Source organism: Corylus avellana, chromosome 11 (genome assembly GCF_965113065.1).
Source record: "Corylus avellana chromosome 11, dhCorAvel1.hap1.2, whole genome shotgun sequence".
Lineage (NCBI taxonomy): Eukaryota > Viridiplantae > Streptophyta > Magnoliopsida > Fagales > Betulaceae > Corylus > Corylus avellana.
The window spans coordinates 12,930,439-12,947,238 of record NC_142500.1 but is presented as its reverse complement, the minus strand read 5'-3'; the positions used below and the strand labels follow the sequence as shown (position 1 = coordinate 12,947,238).

General features: G+C 39.4%; 1 protein-coding gene and 1 pseudogene across 1 annotated transcript; one reads left to right on the top strand and one right to left on the bottom strand.

Annotated features, from left to right (window-relative positions):
• Positions 1 to 3,322: 3,322 nt before the first annotated feature.
• On the top strand, positions 3,323 to 5,468 carry LOC148583111 (uncharacterized). The gene is made up of 5 exons (XM_088511562.1): positions 3,323 to 3,643; positions 3,812 to 4,783; positions 4,892 to 4,960; positions 5,040 to 5,102; positions 5,373 to 5,468. Exons 2-5 carry the CDS (start codon positions 3,980 to 3,982, stop codon positions 5,466 to 5,468), a joined length of 1,032 nt encoding a protein of 343 aa, XP_088367688.1. The 5' UTR covers positions 3,323 to 3,643; positions 3,812 to 3,979.
• Positions 5,469 to 5,594: 126 nt separating this feature from the next.
• On the bottom strand, positions 5,595 to 15,055 carry LOC148583110 (uncharacterized; annotated as a pseudogene).
• Between the last annotated feature and the right edge of the window lie 1,745 nt (positions 15,056 to 16,800).

Below are 16,800 nucleotides of genomic sequence, written 5' to 3'. Positions count from 1 at the left end.
AAATAGAAAAAAAAAATCTAAAGGGTGGCAAATTTTAATTTTTTTTTTTTAAAAAAATCCTTTTTATAAGAAAAAAATTAAAAATTTTCCAATTTTTTTGTTATAAAAATTGATTTTTTATTTATTTATTTATTTTATTTATTTTTATAACTTTAATAAATAAAAATTTTCATTTTTAAAAAATTAACAATTTTCGTTGAAGAAAATAAAAATTTTCGTTTTCTAAAACAAAATTAAAAAAAGGGAAAAATGCAGTTTACCCCCCTGAAGTTTCAGGAGTTTTGCAATTTTAACCCCGAAGTTCAAAAATTGGCAATCTAACCCCCTAAAGTTTCAAAATTTGGGCAATTTAAACCTTCCGTTTGATTTTTCCGTCTAAATGGACGAAACTCGGCCCACGTGCTCCTCACGTGACTTTTTCACTCAATACCTTCCAATTTTGCCCTCAATATTATTACATGCTGACTGACCCTCCCCTTTTGAACCCCACCCACACACTTGCTCGACATTTTCACTCCAACAAACCCACACACCCCACACACCCACATGCTGAAGCACGACAAGGTGAAGAAGAAAGTTCCAAAGGCGTGGTCCCCTCGTGTATTCAAGCAGCAAATCACGTGGTCTCCTTTGGTTTCTACCCCACCCACGCGACACATCACGACAACACCCAGCCGAAAATTTCGTGAAGTTGTTCGTGGTCCCCCGTTCGTGGTCCCATTGCGTGGAGAAAGGGGACAGTAGAAAGCAAACAACTTGTTCCCATAAATTTCGCTTGCTATCTAGGTATGCCCCAATTTTACAACTAATTGTCAACCATCTACTCTAGGGTTTTTTGTAAAATTGGGGGTTTTGGGGGTTTAGGGTTTAGGGTGTTGAATTGTTTTGGGGTTACAATGCCCCAATATTGTGAATTGTTGAATATTTTAGGGTTCATCATTTTTGTCGGTATGCTCGAATTTAGCAAGTAATTTTGGAGCATGTACTAGGGTTTTTTGTTAATTTGGGGTTTTGGGGTTATTTGTGAATTGTTGAATATTTTGGGTTCATCATTTTTGTCGGTATGCCCCAATTTTGCAATTAATTTTGGACCATCTACTAGGAGTTTTTTGGGGGAATTTTTTTTAGGGTTTAGGCTTCTTCCAATTGAGTTACAATTTTGAACCCCCATTTCTGAAAATGGCAATGGGAAATGTCAATTCTCTTTTGTGAATCAAACTTTCTTTGGAAGAGATGCACACACACACACACACACATATATATATATACTTGGAAGTTGGATGAGGGACAAATGTAAGCAACCACATATTGGATTTTGGTTGGAATTTAAAGTAAAAACTGTATTGGTGTTTGGCTATATATATCTCCCTGTTTTTATAATGAAGGTACAATCTTGATAGACTCGAAAAATGTGACTTACAAATCATCATCATATGCTCCATCTTCTTGTTGCACTTGTGATTATATTCACTTAGAATTGGATTTTTTTTTCTACTCCTTTCTATTGATTTACAATTTTGAACCCCCATTTCTGAAAATTGCAATGGGAAATGTCAATTCTCTTTTGTGAATCAAACTTTTCTTTGAAGAGATGCACACACACACATACACATATAAAATATGTACCAGATAAAATGAGGGCCACACACTAATATAATTCACGTTTGTTGCTGGCATGCACCCACTAGGTGGATGATTCGGAGAATCTTAGGGTTTCTGTTTTTTGGCAAACCACCATTTGAAGGAAACAAAAGAAATTAAGAAATATATATATATATATATTTCTTAATTTCTTTTGTTTCCTTCAAATGGTGGTTTGGGTTTGTTGGCTTTTGGATGGAATTAACCATGTCAATTTCTAATGCATCTCCTATATGTGACATGTTATTGAGTTTGAAATTAATTTCAAATTATTAGTTTAGGATGGCCAATTGAATCAAATTATTCACTAAAAAATGTTTATTTCACTTTGTAGGATAGCCAATTCAAGGTTATTGTTTGAGGTCCACCATGGTGGTAGATTCAACAAGACACTTAGATGTGAGTACGTGGGGGGTGATGTGGTAGTACATACAGAGAGTGTTGACCCTGATGAGTTGTCATACTTCGAATTGGAAGGCATATGTCGACAGCATGGGTACAGCTTGGGGGATTTAATCTTTTTTCAAGAACTTGGTAAAAGTCTAGTCAATGGCTTGCATTTGATTACATCTGACCATAATGTACTATTTATGGTTGCTACGCACACTGGTCATAGTGTAGTTCACTTATTTGTTGTTTCTTTCGAAGAGGGTGTAGTTGATAAAGAAGATGAGGAGGATGAAGATGAGGACGGACGGAGGGTTGACCTTAATGACCTTTGGTGGCGTGATAGGATTAGTGATGATGAAGATCTTTTTGATGTAATCTTGATGACATTGATAGTGGGGCTAGACCATCAAATACAAAACCAAATAGTCAGGAAGAGGAACAGGATGGGGATGAAAGAGGTGTTGAAGAGGGTGAGGATGCTATGGGTGATGAACATGATAATGACGAGGGTGAGGGTGATAGAGGGGATGAACATGATAATGATGAAGGTGAGGGTGATGATGATAGAAGTGATCATCGTGGTAATGATGGGGGAGATGCTGGTGTTAACGGATGTGAAGGGGATAACAATAGCCGTAAATTGAATACATCTTGTGACGGCGACGATGATGATGATGATGATGATGACAACTCCGAAATGGCTAGGGGTGATATACTTGAGTTGCCAGTCATCAGTGATGAAGATTGTGAAACACAATCTGCACGTGCAGTCGACTTTCATGCTATGGATCTAGTGGATCCAGTCATTAAACTCGAGATGAAATTTCCAAACATTCAAATGTTTAGGGAAGCTGTGAGGGTGTACAATGTGAAGAGGGGAAAGGATGTCAAATTTACGAAAAATGAAACAATGAGGTGTGTAGCGGTATACAGGGATGCCAAATGTAATTACAGGGTGTATGGAAGGAAGATGCCTGATGAAGAATCATTTCAGGTAAGATCAGTACACTCTAAACACATATGTGGTCAAAAATACCGAAACACCATTGTCAACTCTTCTTGGATAGCACAGAATCTAATTGAGAAGTTTAGGGTTCAGCCCAACATGCCGTTGGATGTAATCCAACATGAAGTGAAGGAGAAATGGCGTGTTGATGTGAACCCAAGTATGATGTACAGAGCTAGGAGGAAGGCCAAACAAAGATTGTATGGGAATCTTGAGGACCAATATGGGAGGTTGTGGGACAATTGTGAAACCTTGAGACATACTAATAGTGGAAGCTGTGTTGTTATGAAAGTTGACAGACCAAACCCAAATTTGCCTCCAAAATTTGGAAGACTATATGTTTGTTTGGCAGCCATGAAGAAAGGCATTTTGGAGGGTTGCCGGCCGATCATTGGGGTAGACGGGTGCTTCCTAAAAGGACCATTCAAGGGCCAACTCCTTTCTGTAGTTGGAAGGGATGGGAACAACAACATGTACCCAATTGCCTTTGCGGTTGTCGAAGCCGAGGTTAAAGATAGCTAGATCTGGTTCCTTGAAACCCTTCTCTCTGATCTTTGTACCCATGCCAGGCATGCTAGGCCTACATTCATTTCAGATCGACATAAGGTAAATTGTTTTCTTGTTCACAACTTAAATATTCATGCAATTTGTTTGACTACTGTTTTGCTAACATAATATATATATATATACATATATATATATACATATATATATATACATATATATATATACATATATATATATATATATATATATATATATATATTTTTGTAGGGTCTAATGCCAGCTTTTGAGGTTGTTATGCCCATGGTTGATCACAGAATATGTGTTAGGCATTTATATGCCAACTTTAGAGACATTGAGGAGCATCGAGGGTAGGCACTGAAAGAATAGTTGTGGTCTGTAGCATCTTTATACACAAAATATGAATTCAATGATCATATGGAAGAGTTGAAGAAGATGAATGAACCCGCATATGAATATTTGAGTAAGGTTGACCCTAGTACATGGTCTAGGGCATGGTTTAGTGACTACCCAAAGTGCGACCTCCTAGTCAACAACATCTGTGAGTGTTTCAACTCATATATTTTGAAGGCTCGTGACAAGCCCATCTTGACCATGTTGGAGATGATACGGAAGAAGCTGATGCGGAGATATCAAGCTAAGAGGGAAGGGATAGAGCAGTTGACTGGGAAGTTAACCCCCAGGATTGCTGCAAAGTTGAAAGAAATTGGGTTACAAGCAATTGACTGCATTGCACAGTATGCTGGTGATTCTATGTTTGAAGTTACTTGTCCGGATAATAGACAATATGTGGTAGACCTTGGTAGAAGGAGGTGTGATTGTAGGCAGTGGGAAATTACTGGAATCCCATGTCCCCATGCAATGGCTACTATACTCTATGATTGTGGGGACCCTGAAGACTATGTTGATGAGTGCTTTACTATTGAGGTCTACAAGAAGGCATATGCTCCAGTAATATACCCAATGCCCAGTGAGGAACAGTGGATAAAAACAAGTCATGATAAGTTGGAGCCTCCAAGAGGAAGAATTCCCCTGGGTAGGCCAAAGAAGCTAAGGAGAAGGGCACCCGATGAGAGCAGGGACCCGAGAAATCCATATAGGGTGAGGAAGTACGGAGCACGAATGAAATGTGGGAAGTGTAACGGCGTTGGACACAATAAAAGGGCATGTCCAACCAATAGAAGTGAAGCATCTAATAGCAAGAAGTTGGATACACCAAATGTAAGTTTCTCATACATATAGCTCATATTTAATAAAGATATGTTTTATAATATTTATAGTTCATTGTTATACATGATACTGAACTTGTCTTTGATGTTGTGTGTGCAGTCACGAAGTATTGGTTCAAAAACACCTAAAGCGACAAAAGGCAAAGGCAAACAAACAATTGTGCAAAAGGTAGTGGAAGGAGTTCCTATTTACTTATATACATGGTAATATTGTGATACTAAATCTAATTTCGTTTTTATGTGTGCAGTCACAAATGGTTGGTTCTAGTACACCTCAAGCGAGCAAAGGCAAACAAAAAGTTGTGGAGAAGGTACTTTAAGGACTCCCTATTTATTTACTTTTATACATGGTAATATTGTGATACTAAATATATTTTTGTTCTTATGTGTGTAGTCACAAAGGGATGGTTCCAGTACACCTAAAGGGACCAAAGGGAAAAAAAAAAAGTTACAGAGAAGATACTTTAATTATTTCGCACAATTGTCTTTATTTTGTTAAGTGTTTTGGTATTATTGTAGTCCATCGTTTAACAAGTTCAATATCATGCAATTGTGCTAAAACCAGTTTTGTATTTTAGCAGGAAATGTCTTTACTTAGGGCATTGTGTGGTGGACTACGTGGTCCACAGTCAGCTACTGTTTTTGAGGTAGCTCAAAACAGTACCTCGATCAAATGATTTCTTTTTTTTTTTTTTTTTTTTAACTCTCATAATTGTATTTTATGTAACTTATTTTTTGATTTGTTTTATTTATTTATTTATTTTTACATATAAAGAAGAAGGGCATATCAAACAGCAAAGCATCTACAAGTGTTGGTGCACATTCCAATAGAAAGGAAATCCACATCCCGCATCTTGTTGACGAGTGAGAGCACACACCCTCCCCCCTGGCTTTGCCCATGTATGCAGAGATTTCCCACCCCCCGGGGGTGATGTACAAGGAAGAGTATCACCCCCTGCAGTAGCTGATGAAGAGGGCGTATCACCTGCAACTGGAGTTGCTAATGATGGCAAAGGCTCATCTCCACGTAGACCAGCTATACTTGAACATGGATTTGGTGCAGGCATTGAACTACCTCCATCATGGGGTGAGCCACTTGGACCCTTAACAGATGATCTAGATGATATACTAGTTCCTAAGTTGTCCATAGGAGGGCTAGCAACAAGGACTCGCCATTCGGATCGAATACTTGGTATTTGTCAGAATGTTCCCAAAAAAACCACTGCCCCAATACACATTGACTTAACTAAAGATGACTGTGAAACTGGAACTGCTGTAAGAAGAGGGCCATTGACTAGGGGTGGCTGAAGTTCAGGATCTGCAAGAAAATGCCCATTAACAAGAGGTGGTTCAATTGTATCAACTGCAACTAGGGGTGGGGCAGCAAGGGGTGATGGAACGCCATCTGTGGCAGGTAGAGGTGGTGCAAATGCTTCTTCATTGTCAAACCAAGTGAAAGGCAAGCGCATTGTGACAACAGTCAAAGAAGGAATAGAAATTATGGAGGGCTAGAGAAAAAGAAAAAATCTAGATTGGAAGCCATAGGCAGAGAGGTTTTATACTTGTAAATTATTACGATGTTGGTTGTGGTATGTTAGGTGTTATGTATAATGACATGTAAATAGGTAGTTTTGGTTTGTTAGTTGCTAAGTTTAGTACAAGGATATGCTGTTTTGCTATGTTGGTTGCTAAGATTAGTACATTGACATGTTTTGGTGTGTTGGTTGCAAAGTTTAGTACAATGACATGTTGTTTTCGTATGTCGGTTGCTAAGTTTAGCACAATGACATGTTTTGCTATGTTGGTTGCTAAGTTTAGTACAATGACATGTTGTTTTTGTATGTTGGTTGCTAATTTTAGTACAATGGTTTAGTACAATGGTATGCTGTTTTAGTGTGTTGGTTGTTAAGTTTAGTACAATGGTATGCTGTTTTTACGTTGGTTGCTAACTTTAGCACAATGACATGTTTTGGTATGCGTATTGTTATTGTGTTAGTATGAGGAAATTTGGATGTAATTTACAGCAGGGGTATGCGTATTGTTATTGTTGGTATGAGGAAATTTGGATGTAATTTACAGCAGGGGTATGCGTATTGTTATTGTGTTGGTATGAGGAAATTTGAATGTAATTTACGACAAGGGTATTATTTTTGGTATGTTGTGTTGTTATGAGGATATGTGAATGTAATGTACATCTTTGGTATATTGTTTTCATATGAGGATATTGCAATGTAATGTACAGCTTGAGAATTTTGGGTATATTGTTTTGGTATGAGGATAGTTCAATGTAATGTAAAGCTTGAGAATTTTTGGTCTATTGTTTTGGTATGAGGATATTTCAATGTAATGTTTTGGGTCTACTGTTTTGGTATGAGGATATTTCAATGTAATGTAAAGCTTGAGAATTTTTGGTCTATTGTTTTCATATGAGGATATTGCAATGTAATGTACAGCTTGAGAATTTTGGGTGTATTGTTTTGGTATGAGGATAGTTCAATGTAATGTAAAGCTTGGGAATTTTGGTCTATTGTTTTGGTATGAGGATATTTCAATGTAATGTTTTGAGTCTACTGTTTTGGTATGAGGATATTTCAATGTAATGTAAAGCTTGAGAATTTTTGGTCTATTGTTTTGGTATGAGGATATTTCAATGTAATGCACAGCTTTGGTATTATTTTTGGTATATTGTTTTTGTATCAGTATCTTTAATCAAATTTATAGCTTTTGGTATTTTTCGTATGTTGTTTTGGTTTTAGGATCTTTATTGAAAGTTGTTGAACACAATAAGGTCTTCAACACTATCTTGCGTACTACATACTCGTTGGAAGGTCTTGAACACACCTCCCCCTGGTCTTCAACACAATAATGCAAGATAAATCGCACTTGGGACTAATGGAGTTAAACTAGGGTTGAGGTCCAATTTAGGGTTTACGGTTTAACCCTAAACCTTAAACCCTAAACCCTTAAACTAAACAAATCCCACATGGGACTAATGCATTTAAACTAAACAAATCTCACATGGGACTAATGGAATTGGCGAATTCATGATCCAACACAGAGTCTAATACTTATAAAACAAAATAACTCCGGTTAAATAAACCATGATTTATGGAAACCTACTAAGGTTTATCTTATATGTTTAGTAAGCAACGCGTGGCAACAACATATTGCTCATAACCCAAAAAATGAAAAATAACAAATAAAAAAAGGAAAAAAAAATCCTCTAAACAACACATATTGGCTAAGATTAGTGTCACAACACATGACACTAATGTATTTAAAGTAAACAAATCCCCATGGGACTACTAGATTCGTGATCCAACATATCGACTAATGTCTTTAACAAAGTAACTTCACATACAACTACATAGTTCTATCATACTACACATTGGTAAATATATTAACATATCATAAAACCACAACAAAAAACTACACCACGATCCACCAGCTCAACCATGACGACCAACCTTAGGATAACATCACACGACCTAATTTGCAGACGTGGTGACTGGTGTACAAATTTAATTGTACTCGCAAGTGCACGAGTCGTGTGCAATATAGCGTGTGTGCAAGTGCGAGGTCGATCCACAGGGATTTGTGTTGTGTAAACCAATTTCTATTTAAACCAACTCTATTTTAACCTAGTTCCGAATTTTGTGATTTTTGTCGTGCAAAATAAAACATAAACTAAAGAAAATAATGAAATAAAATGGTAAAGAACACTAAGGTTTTAGAATTCACTTCGCCAAATCTTAACTCTATATTCTCGTATTTGTTCCTACAATCGAAAAACTATATTCGATGTTTTACAAATATCAAGTTTAAATCATTCAATGAATCCACCCATTTTTACAAATCACAACAAATATCCGATTCGAAATTAAATCATTCTATGTATCCGTTTGGTTAACGAATCACAACGGATATCCGATTTCAATCGAATGATTTGATGTATCGGAAGGATGAAACACATCAAATATCCAACTCCAACACATAAGAGTTCATCACATTCAATTAAAAGATATAAATCAAGCAATTGAATGAAAATCTACAACATCCTTATTCGAAGTCAAAATTGTATAAACAAAATACGAGAATACATGAGTTTGTCAATGACGAAGCTTCATCTTCAACCTTAGTTGAAAGATTTAGCCTCTCATGATAACAAAAATAATCACCAATTGAATTGTCATCATTGAAAGAATAAAACTTACAATGGAAAACAAAGCAAAAGCTTCCCCACGGCAATACGTCGTAATTTAGCTTAAAACGGCCTCCTCCAATTGTGAGGCTTAGAGGTCTATTTATATGGCTTAGGAGAGCCCTAGAAGCCCTAGTAATCCTAGGAATTTCGGAGATTTAAGTCCAAGCCCAATTAGGATAAAGAAAACCTAAGCCCAAATCGGAATAGGATTCGCCCAGAATTGCAGTCCTATCTTGCGGCGCTCCGAATTGGGAAAATGCTATTTCATAATGAATTGTAGTATTTTGAGTTAGCTTTCCAATGCCGCTTGAATCACCTCAATCGGATATCTGAGATGAAAGTTATGGTCAAAATACCGAGACGTATTCAGAATCCAATTTTGCATCCAATCCGATTTGACTTCAAATTGAGAAATTTCGAATTAATCATTTCCTTTATTTGATTTAAACTTTAACCATGATTGGTTAAGCTTAACCATATCCTCTAGGTCTTCCCAATTTGCCCCTTTAAGCTTGGAATTTTTCCAGAAATGCTTTCTTTTCTTCCAAAAGCCTATAAAACAAAGAAAATACAAAAATGCAGTAAAATGTCCTAATTAACCAAAACCAAAGGATTAAAACATGCAAGTTAAGGGCTGAAAATATAAATATTTTAGCACTTATCACACCCCTAAACTTACATATTGCTAGTCCCTTAGCAATACAAAACTAAAAACAAGAATGGAAAAATAGAAAACAAAAGATAAATCCATCTTTCGTGGGATATACGATTGCATTTAGCGCATGCAACAAGCCTTTTAAACCCCTAGGTATCCCTAGAGGACGAGTGAAGTCTCGTGAGGGTTTAACAGGAATGATACCCACAAACATTTATGCACTATGTTATTTCATAAACAAGGACTTCCACACAAACACATGGTTTTTAACATCATGAGTAGGTTTATCATAATGAACACCACAATCACATCATCAAGATAAGCACAAATCATTCAACTCAAAGATGGAAATTTGAGACAACACATGTTCCAATAAGTGCAATGTGAGACTAGCATAAAATTCGGAGGCTTCAATTTATTCTCAAACTTGGGTGTACTTTAGATGTGATAGGAATTTGCTCAGATGAAACAACCAAGGCTTAATTTTTTTTATTTTTTTTTATTTTTATTTTTTTATTTTTTTTTTGTATAGGCTGTGCAATGCTTAGCTTCCTTAAGCTTTCTAATTGACCCATGTAATGAGTGTTGGGCCAAAGACTCTCAAACCAAGTGGTTTTAGGGCACTGGATGTAGAAACATCCCTAAGGGCTTAATTACTCAAGTCAACTAGGCTACGAAGCCAAACTAGCCATACAACCAACCAAGTTAGGTTTCTCATCTTTTTACGCAAACACTCAATGCTTTGTGAGGCATGAGGTCCAGTTACTCAATGAGAAGCTCAAACTGATTTGATTTTTTTTTTTTTTTTTTTTTTTTTTCAAGCCAGGGTTTCATCACACTTCATCCTACCTATCTCAAAATATACCCTAATCAAGTCAAATCTTATACATCACCGATTCTGTGCTAGTGTGCTCGTGGTGATAAACTCGAACATGTGAAATCTCTCTAATCCAACAATGAGTCAAAAGACTCAGATTCCTACTGACATGATGTGTTCAAAATGCTAAACAGACCAATGACATGCAAACCACAGAATAGGTGTTACCCTTGCTTAATCAATAACATAGCAGATATTTTTTTTGTTTTCTATTTTTTTATTATATATATATATATAACAAAACAACACGAATAATCAAGGAAAAAGACAGAGAAATGTCTACCCCACCCCCAAACTAAAATGACACATTGTCCCCAATGGGTCCAGAGATACAATACCAGGTGCGCGGCGCAAGTCGGGTGTAATGTAGGAGAATGCTCCCCCAAACTTGAATGGCAGAAACTTGCCCTGAAAAACACAACAGAAACAAACAAACAAGATAAAATGGTAAGGGAAAGAATGAGGGTTGCCTCCCACAAGCTCTAAGTTTTAAGTCTTCAGCCAGACTCTCCACAAAAGACGACAATCACTCAGAATAACTCGGATCCTCCAACAATGTCGTCTCAATCTCCTTACTCCTCAACTCTAAGAATGGTTTTAATCTCTGTCCATTTACCTTGAAGGTGTTACCGTTTTGAGGATCCTCAATCTCGATGGCCCCATGAGGAAAAACTGTCCGAATGATAAATGGGCCTGTCCACCAAGATTTCAACTTGCCTGGGAAAAGATGCATCTGTGAATTGTAAAGAAGGACTTTCTCACCAGGCTCAAAAGATCGTCTCAAAATGCTCTGGTCATGAGCCTTCTTCATCTGTGCCTTGTACAACCGCGCAGACTCATAAGCATCATTCCTCAGCTCCTCTAATTCATTGAGTTGGAGCTTCCTTTATGAGCCAGCCTTCAAAAGATTGAAGTTCAGCTGCTTGATGGCCCAATATGCTCTATGCTCCAACTCCACGGGAAGATGACATGCCTTCCCGTACACAAGCCGATAGGGTGACATCCCAATCGGGGTCTTGAAAGCTGTCCTATATGCCCACAGTGCGTCACTCAATCGGATAGACCAATCTTTTCGATTGGGGTTTACCGTCTTTTCCAAAATATGCTTGATCTCGCGATTGGAAACTTCAACTTGTCCACTCGTCTGTGGGTGATACGGGGTGGCAACCTTATGTGTGATGAAATACTTTTTCATCAACTGCTCAAAAATCCGATTGCAAAAATGCTTACCTCCATCACTTATAATTGTTCGAGGTGTACCAAAACGAGCAAAGATAGTGTCTCTAAAAAACTGGACCACAACTCTGTGGTCATTGGTCTTGCATGCAACCGCCTCCACCCATTTGGACACATAGTCCACAGCAACCAAGATATACAGATAGCCAAAGGAGTTCGGGAAAGGTCCCATGAAATCGATGCCCCATACGTCAAAAATCTCAACAATCAAAATGGGACTGAGGGGCATCATATTCCTTCTAGAGATACTCCCTAGCTTCTGACAACGCTCACAAGATATACAATAAGCGTGGGCGTCTCTGAAAAGGGTAGGCCAATAGAATCCACACTGCAAAATCTTGGCAGCGGTCTTCTTAGCACTGAAATGGCCTCCACAAGCATGATCATGACAAAAGGAGATGACATTGGATTGGTCATGCTCAGGTATACACCTCCTAATGATCTGATCGGGACAATACTTGAACAGGTAAGGATCGTCCCAGAAAAAATGTTTCATCACGGACAAAAATTTGGACCTATCTTGTCGCCCCCACTGCTGAGGCAGTTGGCCGGTGACAAGATAGTTCACTATGTCAGCAAACCATGGTGCGGGCTCATGAGCAATGTGCATCAATTGCTCATCAAGGAAAGTCTCCGAAATGGGGCTGGCGTCCTCAGTGTAATCCACAGTCAATCTAGACAAATGATCCGCCACCACATTTTCGGAACCCTTCTTGTCCCGAATTTCTATGTCGAACTCCTGAAGTAGCAAAATCCATCGGATCAGACGAGATTTAGCATCTTTTTTCAAAAAAAGATACTTCAATGCTGCGTGATCCGAAAAGATGATGACTTTAGATCCTAGCAAATAGGATCTGAACTTGTCTAGTGCAAAAACGACTGCCAACAACTCCTTCTCCGTGGTGGAGTAGTTGAGTTGTGCATCGTTCAAAGTCCTGCTCGCATAGTAAATGACATGGGCGAGTCTATCAATACGCTGCCCCAAAACAGCTCCAACGGCATAATCTGATGCGTCACACATGATCTCAAAAGGTACACCCCAATTGGGTGGCTGAATAATGGGTGTGGACGTCAGAATGCTCTTAAGGTCCCCAAATGCTCTCTTGCAATCCTCATCGAATACAAATGGGGCATCCTTCACCAACAACTTGCACAAAGGCCTGGCAATCTTGCTAAAGTCTTGAATAAACCGCCTGTAGAATCCTGCATGGCCCAGAAAAGAGCGAACCTCCTTCACTGTACGTGGGGGTGGAAGGTTGGAAATCAAATCCACCTTCGCTTTATCAACCTCAATCCCCCTCTGGGATATGACGTGCCCCAATACAATACCTTGCTTGACCATAAAATGGCACTTCTCCCAATTGAGCACCAGGTTCTTCTCCTTGCACCGTACTAATACCAAAGTCAGGCGGTGCAAACACTCATCAAAGGATGAACCAAAGACAGAGAAATCGTCCATAAAAATCTCTAAGAAACGCTCTACCATGTCAGAAAAAATACTAATCATGCACCGCTGAAAAGTAGTGGGTGCGTTGCATAACCCAAAGGGCATGCGACGGTAGGCGAAAGTCCCAAAAGGACAGGTAAATGTCGTCTTCTCCTGATCTTCGGGGTCCACAGGGACCTGGTTATATCTAGAATAACCATCCAAGAAGCAATAGTATGCGTGCCCAGCCAAACGTTCCACCATCTGATCAATGAATGGGAGTGGAAAATGATCCTTCCTTGTGGCGGCATTTAGCTTGCGGTAGTCTATGCAAACTCTCCATCCGGACTGAATACGAGTTGGGACCAACTCATCATCCTTGTTCTTTACTACCGGCAATCCAGCCTGCTTTGGCACAACATGAATTGGGCTTACCCACTTGCTATCCGAGATTGGATAAATGATCCCTGCATCCAACAACTTAATCACTTCAGCCCTCACAACCTCTTGCATAGTTGGGTTTAACCTTCTCTGTGGCTCCCTCGATGGCTTGGCATTCTCCTCTAAATGTATCTTGTGCATCACCACTGAGGGACTGATCTCCTTGATATCCTCAATGGTCCAACCGATAGCTTCCTTGTGCTGTCTTAACACCTCTAGCAATTTTTCCTCTTGAGCATCAACCAAATCCGAAGCTATAATGACAGACAAAGAATCTGCTGGACCTAGGAACTTATACTTAAGGTTATCCGGTAGAGGCTTAAGTTCCTTCTTTGGGGGATCAAGTGTTGTTGTCTCCTCCGTCTCACTGCTCACAAGAGGAGCAGTCTCCAAAATTGCATCTGCTTGCTCAAGCAACTTGTCCAAATCTAAATCCTCTCCGAACTGAGCAAAGCATGCCTCCAAGGGGTCTTCTATGCTTGATTCATTCACTGTCTCTTCCATAATCTCCTCTATCAAGCATACATTTCTCACTTCATCATACTCCAATGGTTGTTTGCTGATATCAAAGATATTCAGCTCCACTGTCATATTTCCGAAGGAAATCTTCATCACCCCTGTCCTACAATTAATCAGGGCGTTAGCCGTAGCTAAGAATAGTCGCCCTAGAATCACCGGTATTTGAATGCCAACATTCTTGACCGGCTCTGTGTCTAGCACAATGAAGTCCACGGGGAAGTAAAACTTATCCACCTTGATCAAAACATCCTCAATGATTCCCCGTGGTATCTTAACTGACCTATCAGCCAATTGAAGTGTCATGGACGTGGGCTTCAGGTCCCCTAACCCTAATTGTAGGTAAACTCAATAGGGTAGAAGATTCACGCTTGCCCCAAGATCTAAAAGAGCCTTCTCAATTCGACTGACTCCTATCGTGCAAGAGATGGTAGGACACCCAGGGTCCTTATACTTAATGGGCAACTTGCACTGAAGGATGGAGCTAACTTGCTCGGTCAGAAATGCTTTCTTTGGGACATTTGTTCTTCTCTTAACTGTGATCAAATCCTTCAAGAACTTCGCATAAGAAGGCACTTGTTGGATGGCATCCAAAAATGGAATATTGATTTGGACTTGCTTGAACACTTCTAGAATGTCCTCAAACTTCCCTCCTTTCTTGGGGGCTTGCAACCTTTCAGGGTAAGGTGCTTTCGGCATAAATGACCTAGGAGGGTCCTCAATAATGAGTGTGGCTGTAGATGGCTCGGCATCTCTCTTCTCTTTGTTGCCACTCTTTTCCTTTTCTTGCCCTGCAGGGTCTTCTTCTTTCTCAACCACCTGATTGTCCACTTGTCTTCCTGACCTCAGAGTGACAATTGCTTGCACATGTTCTTGTCCGTGTGCAGGATTTGAGAAATTCCCAACCATATATTGACCTTTTGGGTTGGGCACGGGCTGAATGGGCAATTTCCATTTTTCTCTCTCACCCAAGTGATTGGCTATCTGTCCAATCTGACTCTCCATCTTCGCAATTGCTTGGGTGTTAACCATGGTGGCATTCTTTACTTCATCTATTGCTTGGGGTATTTGCCATGGTAGAGTTTTTGAGCTCTTGTATGGTCTGGCTATTCGATTGTATGAATGCCTTCATCGTTTCCTCCAGCGATGATTGTGACGAAGATGCAGGATATTGCACTGGTTGAGTTGAACAACCATGATTCTGTGAGGGAAATCCTTGATTCATTGGTTGGCTCTGCTTCCATGAGAAATTAGGGTGGTTCCGCCACCCTGGATTGTATGTCTCTGAGTATGGTCCGCTTGCTTGCTTCCTAAAGTCATTAAAGGCGTTCACTTGTTCCATGGCGCACTCGGCAAAAGCCAGTGAAAATGGACAATTCTGTGCTAAGTGCATAGGATTAGCACAGATTGAACAGCCATCAACATTGAATGTGTTGGCGGCATTTACGGATTGACCCACTGCAAGGGCTTCAACCTTCTTGGTCAGAGCATCTATCTTTATCCTCAAATCAGTGTCCTCCTTAACCTCATAGATGCCACCTTTCTTGGGAATACGGGCAGATTTATCCCGACAACTCGAAAAATCCCACTGCTGTGAGCTGTCGGACAACTTGTCTAATGCCTTATATGCTGCATCCCCTGTCAAACTTAAGAATGCTCCCCCATTCATTGACTCGATCATTCTACGGTTGGATTGGGTCAATCCTTGGTAGAAAAATTGAACGAGTCTCCACTTCTCATATCCATGTGGGGGGCATCTTATCAACAACTCCTTAAACCTTTCCCAACACTCTGAAAATTTCTCATCCTCCTCTTGAGTGAAGGAGCTTATTTCCTTTCTGCATTCATTGACCTTTGACATTGGGAAATACTTGTTATAGAACTTGCTTAACAAGCTTTCCCAAGATGTAATGGATCCGGGCGTGTTGGAGTCCAACCATGCCCTAGCTTTCTCTTGTAGAGAGAAAGGAAATAGTGTGAGATGAACAGACTCTTCGGAGAAATTTTGAAATTTGAAAGTGGCGCATATGTCCTTGAATTTCTTTACATGACTATAAGGATTTTCAAGTTCTAGACCATGGAACGATGGTAGGAGTTGGATGACATGAGGTTTCAAATCAAAATGAGTAGCATTGGTTGGTGGCAACACTATATACGAATAGGATGTAGTGAAGTCCACAGGTGCGAACAACTCCCTAAGTGACGTAGTGAAGTCCACATTCCAAGCTCTAGCTTGCTCGGGATTTCCAGCTCTAGCATCCTCATGCTCAACCCTAGGTTCCTCTATGTTATCTTGTTGGTCTCCCATTTCACCTCTATCCTCACTCTCAACAGGTGCTCTCTGAGTTCTCCTAAGAGTTCTATCAATGTCGGGATCTAAAGGTGTCAAATCTAAGTTTAGGGATCTCCGACCAAGCATACACCAATCTCGAGTGTTCAAATAAACTGATTAAACAACAATGAATAATCACAGAAAGAACACAAACAACCAAAAAAATAAAAATAAAAAATAGAACTAACTATTCAACAACAATATGCAAAAGAAATTTCAAAACAAGAACAAAAAAAATTGTGCTTAGCTGCTTCTGGTGATGCACTCGATCGCAGATGTGCGTTCGCTGTGCGCTCGTGCGTACTTGCAGAATGGATCAGGC